This window comes from Marmota marmota, unplaced genomic scaffold (genome assembly GCF_001458135.2).
Source record: "Marmota marmota marmota unplaced genomic scaffold, marMar, whole genome shotgun sequence".
NCBI lineage: Eukaryota > Metazoa > Chordata > Mammalia > Rodentia > Sciuridae > Marmota > Marmota marmota.
The window spans coordinates 7,412,434-7,419,024 of NW_026000241.1; the positions used below are offsets into that span (position 1 = coordinate 7,412,434).

At 49.5% G+C, this 6,591-nt stretch overlaps 1 protein-coding gene across 5 annotated transcripts in view; it reads left to right on the top strand.

Moving 5' to 3' along the window:
* Mau2 (MAU2 sister chromatid cohesion factor) overlaps positions 1 to 5,882 on the top strand; it is a 36,667-nt gene extending 30,785 nt beyond the window's left edge. For 4 of the 5 annotated variants that reach the window (XM_015489306.2, XM_015489307.2, XM_048795066.1 and 1 more), the window contains 3 exons: positions 1,799 to 1,889; positions 2,547 to 2,674; positions 2,983 to 5,882. In XM_015489306.2, the coding sequence (XP_015344792.1) occupies positions 1,799 to 1,889; positions 2,547 to 2,674; positions 2,983 to 3,057 (294 nt within the window). In that variant the 3' untranslated portion in view covers positions 3,058 to 5,882. The remainder of the gene's footprint in view (positions 1 to 1,798; positions 1,890 to 2,546; positions 2,675 to 2,982) is intronic. The other variant, XM_048795065.1, reaches the window with a different exon arrangement.
* The last annotated feature ends 709 nt before the right edge of the window (positions 5,883 to 6,591 follow it).

Sequence of the window (6,591 nt, forward strand, 5' to 3'; positions counted from 1 at the left end):
AAGGCCACCCCAAGCCAGCATCAGGAGCCTTGCCCAGGAGAGCTGAGGGAGGCCTGTTCTTTCTGTCAGCGGTCAGAGGACCCAAGTGTCCACAGACAACCCAGCCTGGCTATCATCCACTCACCAGTACCTCAGGCCTAGAGGAAAGCAGTTTTTTGCCATAATTGTTGAGTTTGCAAGAGAGTTTAGCTAAATTTTTCTTTTTAATTGTAGATGGACATAGTACCTTTATTTTATTTATTTATTTTTATGTGGTGCTGAGGATCGAACCCAGTGCTTCACACATGCTAGGCAAGCGCTATTACCACTGAGCTATAACCCCAGCCCCTTAGCTAAATTTTTAAAACCTTTCGGGCTTACCTGGAATTCATGTTCAAGGTGTACTCTGTGACAGTGTGGAGTTGATAGGCTTTTTTATCTTAAGATAGAATATCCCTACATAAGCTGGGTATGGTGGCACATGCCTGTAATCCCAGCAACTGGGCAGGAGGATCATAAGTTTGAGACCAGCCTCAGCAGTTTAGCAAGGCCCTAGTAATTTAGTGAAACCCTGTCTCAAAGTTTTTTTAAAAAAAGGGGGGAGTGGGGCTGGAGATGTGGTTTAGTGGTTAAGTGCCTCTGGGTTTAATCCCTGGTCTTCCAAAAAAAGAATATCCCAGCCCAAGTATCATCATATGAAAGCTGGGTCTTGGGGATTGAGATTTTTGTGGGTTTTTTTTTTTTTTCCTATCTTTTTTTTATTTGTTGTTTTTAGATGTACATGACATTAGAGTATATTTTGACATATCATACATACATGGAAAATAATTTTCTATTCTTGTGGTTTTACATGATGTGGAGTTTCACTGGTTGTGTATTCATATATGACCATAGAACAGTTATGTCTGATTCATTCTACTGCCTTTCCTATTCCCGTCTCCTCTGCCTTCCCTTCATTCCCCTTTGTCTAATCCACTGATATTCTTCCCTCCTCTCCTTATTGTGTGTTAGCATCTGCATATGGGATTGGGTTTGATGCTTTGTATGTCTTGGTATATGACACATATTCAATGGGCTGTTGGTAGCTGTTGCACAGGGAGTTCTCCCAGCCTCATCCTGAGACCATCAGCACTCAATCCTTAGCCAGACACCATGTAGGCTATATAGTACAAGCCCATCCAGTAGTTCTAGGCCCTCATCATGGGGACAGGGACATGGCCCCTGATGGACTTCACAGGGCTCTTCCAGACTCATCATGGAGATATTGGGGCTCCTAAGTAGGCTCAACACCAGATTATTACATAAAGAATTTTGAGTCAGAAGTCTCACACATCCTGGCACCCACAGAGCCCCACATATCTGCAGCAGCCTCTCTAAAACCCAGACTCCTGGGTCAAAGACAAACTTCCTGCTTGCCAACCATCAGTGCTACTGGTGCAGCCCCTTGGGCAGGCTGCTGGCTGCCCTTCTAGGTTCAGGGATGCCTGAATGAGTCTCCCTTTCAAATCAGTTCTTACTGTGGGTTCAGAGCTGACTGGCCTCAGTATCTTTCTCCATTGGAAAGAAAGGCACACAGAGTGGCCTACTGTTGACTGTGCATGTATGAGGAAATGCATACACAGCCAGGAACAAAGGCAGTGTTATTTCTAAAATAGACAAGGAGTACTTCAGAGAAGGTCATTTTAGCTGGGCTCAGAGGTTAGAATAGGAGTTTGCCAGGCAGCAGCAACAGCACAAACAGAGCAGGGTTTGGTAGGTGGGGCCCAGCTGTACCTGCCACCAGCCCCTCAGTCCCCCCTCAGCTGCTCTTCATTGACAGGAGAGTAATAACATGGTGGTGCCCGCCATGCAGCTGGCCAGCAAGATCCCGGACATGTCGGTGCAGCTGTGGTCATCGGCCCTGCTGAGAGGTGAGTACAGAAGCCACTCCTCCTCAACTCTGGCCTGGCCCTCCCTAGAGATAAGCACAGCTGATGAAGCCCTACTCATCTGCTCAGACCATGCCCCCAGATCTAGTATGAGTAGGGCACGCTTCTCCAGGGGACCCTGTTTGAGGGCAGTGTACCTGGGACAGTTTAAGGCATCAGCTAAATGCAGGGTCTTGTTTGGTCATCCTCCTCCTATGAGGATGGAACATGATCTCTGGTTGACTGATCAGGGATATGACCCGAGGCCCTCTTGGCCTTGGTTCTTTCCCTCTGAATGCAAACATTTGTCATCCCTGTCAGGTGGACCAGTCCTGGGTGCAGGGCAGGTGCTCAGCAGATATCAGTCAGTGTGACTGCAGCACCTTACTTATATAGAGAGGAAACAGATTTTGAGACTCACCAAGGGTCCTGGGGGGAGGCTCAGGGCAGGTATTGGGTCACGTTTGAGCTTGCTGGGCCACAGGTTGGGCATTGGGTGTCCTCTAGCAGGCTTTCACTTTCCCAAGGGCTGGCAAATAACTGGCCATCCAGTCTTTACCACCTGTCCAGCCCTGTCTACCCCATGAGTAAGGGTGGCACATGGGCTTTGATATCCCTGAATAGTTTTAGGATCTCAGATGACATGTGTCCCACCCTCAGACCTGAACAAAGCCTGCGGGAATGCCATGGATGCCCACGAAGCTGCCCAGATGCATCAGAACTTCTCACAGCAGCTGCTCCAAGACCACATTGAGGCCTGCAGCCTCCCTGAGCACAACCTCATCACGGTGCGGACACAAGGGAGGGCTAAAGGTGGAGGGCCCCTCGGGCAGGCTCACCCACCTGGGGGAGGAAAGGGCGTGTGTGGCTGTTTTTCCTTTCACTGTCATAAGCTCTAACTCAGTCAGGAGACGCCTCTGATGAGGGAGACTGCCTTGGGCACCCACTCCCCAGGGAGTGATGCAGGGAGCCCACAGACTCGGGTGTGGAGGACAGGGGTCCTGGCTAGGTGATCAGCTCTAGGGAACTGCATTCCAGGCTCTCCCTAGGAAGATTCTGTGGCACCTCACCCACCTGTGTCCTCTCCTTCCTACAGTGGACAGATGGCCCACCCCCCGTGCAGTTCCAAGCTCAGAATGGACCCAACACCAGCCTGGCCAGCCTCCTGTGAGGCCCCTGGAGGGGACTTCCCAGCTCCTTGGGCCTCTGTGGGGCCCTGTGTCCCCAACTTCCACCCAGATGGCAGTTGAGCTCTCCTGGAGGCACGCTCACTTGGGTTTCCCAGGTTTCTTCCCCAACTGTCTCTAAGAGCTTCCTAGTCCTGGGGAGTGTGTGGGCCAGTTCCTGCCCTCCTAAAAGGGACAGCTGGCCAGCCCTGCCTTGTGCCAGGAGCCCCTGGTGCTAAGGCTCACAGGTGGGATGTTGGAACTGACTTTCTAGAGCCATCCTTAAAAGTGGACTTCAACTACCAGGCCTGCTTCCACATCTGAGTCACACACCTGCGGAGAGTGTCTGGTTGGGGAATGGGGCACAGACCCCAGCCAGCTCCTGATCCCATGTGCCAGGATGGGCAGTACCTCGGGGTCATCGCCATGATGCTGGGCAGGAGCTGAAGTGTGTCATCTTCTCTCAAAGCACCTTCCAGAGCCCAGAGGCAAGACACCAGTTTCTGGCCCTATTTCAGAGGGAAGAAGCAATGGCCCACATATGGGACAAAGCACAAATCGCAGTGCTTCTCCCAGCTTGCCTTTCTCTCCGGCATCTATTGCTCTGACAGCCGGGGCCTATAGTCAGGGGCCCTCAGGGACCTGAGAACTCAGCTTCCAATCATCTGCACCTTGACTGGAGTCACCCCCACACCTTGTGGCGTGTCCTCGTGTGTGTGTGTGTGTGTGTGTGTGTGTGTGTGTGCGTGTGAGAGAGAGAGATTCTCAAAGCTGAGACCCCTGCATTTCCCCTGTTGTGTTGCTGTGGAGAAGCAGTAAGCAGGGGAGAGGGGCGCTTGCCCAGATTTGAGACCACCTCTTGAGCCCAATTCAGGTGTGGGGCAGAAGCTTCCCCTCACACGGGTCAGAGAGGTCTTCTTCCTGGCAGCTCTGTGGCCTTTTCTGCAGAGGAATTTGTGGACAGCGGCTCAGCCTCGTAACCCCACCCTCATCCCCACTGGGCCCTGGGGGATGGCACTGAAGCCTCTTCCTGAGCCAAACCCAGACAGCAGTGCTTGGGTTTATGCTCTTTTCTTTGATAATCAGGAAGGTGCCCCAGTGTTTGGTGGCACTGGGAATGGTGGTAGCAGGCACAAAGATAACTGCCCCCCTCCGGCTTTCAGCACCTGGGAGCATCTTCCTGCCATGGGATGGTGGGCTTCCAGGTCTTATCACCCTTGCTTCATGAAGACTGCTTACAGCATTGGTATCTGGCTGAAGGGACATTAGATTATTCAGGGCTCCGAGGCCTTGGCATGCCTTGGCTACAGGCAGGTCATCAATAGCCCCCTCACTTGCTGGGCCACCACCCACAGCCAGGCTGCTCTCTAGGTCAGAGGCAAAGCTGATCAGAGCAACAGGGCTGGTGGGGGGTGTCCTGAGAGGACCTTCCATCCCTGAGTTACCAGAAGGAGCTTTGTGCCTCCCAGTGATGCCAGTAGAAGAAGGTATGGCACTGGCCAACAAGATGTCCCTGTCTTGTCTTCCTCCCAAGCTGTGGCCTCTGTTAAGCTCTACCATGATGGATCCCCCTATAGGTGACCCTCAGGTCCTCCCCTGAGATGGAAATGGAACTCTCCCATCTCCATGACCTACTCCTGCTGCCTTGGACCCCACACTGTCCCCCTCTTCAGACCTGCATTCACTGTAATCAATGTTGTACATCATGTTTGTCTCTGCCTATTTATTTAAGTCTGTTTTGCTTCTAGGGCATTTTGTATGTAGAGCAGTTGAAATGAGAACCTCAAAACTTAACATCTGGCCTGATGTTAAAACGCTTTTAGTGACTATCCTGTTATGTATGTATATGTAAAGTTAAGGATAAGGTCTTAAGTTTACAATTAAAAACTTCTGTACTCGATATTTGATGTTCACTCAAGCGCTATGGAAGCCAAATTGTGTGTGTGTGTGCGCGCGCGCACGCGCGTTTGGGTGTGTGGGCATGCACACATGTAGCACAAGTATGTGCAAATTTAAAACCTCATCTTCACAGCAGCACCTTTCTGTCACATACAGCTTTTGATAAGTACCTTCCTATGAGTCAAAAGTCAGTTTCTATTTTAGTCATAAAAATGGAAGGCAGCTGGGCACGGTGACACATGCCTGTAATCCCAGGGACTCAAAGGGGCTGAGGTGGGAGGATTGCAAGTTTGAGGCCAGCCTCAGCAGTTAACAAGACCTGTCTCAAAAAAAATGGCTGGGGATATAGCATAGTGGTAGAGCATGCTTGGGTTCAACCTGCAATAACCCTCAAGGAGATATGGCCTTCAGTGTCCTATGGCTGAGTATTCAGAAAGAAATGGGAACTCCAGATGGGGCAAAGGGCTAGCAGAAAGATTCTGTTAGCAGGTAGCCTGCTGAAAGCTGGTTAGATCATGTCACCGCCCACCCTGCAGGTTGGTGGGCAGGAAGGGAAACCCATGTGTTCCCTCACAGATAGATACACAGCTGTCACCTGCTGGTAAGGTGAGGGTCTTCTTGGGACCTGCACTCGACCCTGCTTATTGAGAACACAGGCAGGGAAGTCAGAAATGCTGTCCAGTGTGATGGGTAAATTTGTTGGTTACGTCGTCTCTTTTGCTAAGGTTTTGTAATAACTATGTTGGGCATAATGTCTTAATGGGTTTGTAATCTTAAGGTTTTAGCAGCCCATAACTTCAGCTGGTGCTTTTAATCAGGAATTTAAAAATTGTAAATACAAAACATTGTTTAAAAGAAATAACCACAGAACATAGCTTCCTGTAGATTTCTTTTCCTGTATATTCAAAGTAAAATAATTTACAGGCTGTCACTTGTCGTGTCTTTGTTCTATCAGCCCCTCCTGGTGCCATCCCAGAGATGGGCTGTTGCCCTTACTCCATGGCCAACTGGGCCCCTATGTGTTAGGGATTGCAGGGTCTTAAGCTAAAGGTGCAGGAATGCAGAATCAAACCCCAAAAAATTCTTTTTTTTTTCTTTTTTTTATTAATATTTTTTACGCCTTTATTTTATTTGTTTATTTTTATGTGGTGCTGAGGATCGAACCCAGGGCTTCATACGTGCTAGGTGAGTGCTTTACCACTAAGCCACAACCCCTCTCCTCAAACCCAATTCTTGATGGGAGCTTGGGTCTTTGTCCCCCTTTATTGATGATGTTCCTCTGGTCCAGATCCACCTAGAAGGGAGGGAACACCTGCTAAACTAGCATACAAGGCCCATTTCCCTCCCTCTTACGTTTGTCTTGCTGTTCCCTGCTCTGCATAGACAGACTTTCTCATACTCTGCTGTCCACTCTTAGACATGTGCCTGTGGTGGTTTTTTCTGTCTATGGAGGTGAAATTCACATAATGTGAACTTAACCAGTTTTGTTACAGTCCTTTATTTGTTTTGCAGTACTGAGGATATAACCCAGGTGCACTTCACCCCTCAGTTACATTCCTAGCCCTTTTTATTTTTTTATTACAAGTCAGGGTCTTGCTAAATTGCAGAAGATCTTGTTAAATTGGCCATGAACCTGTGAT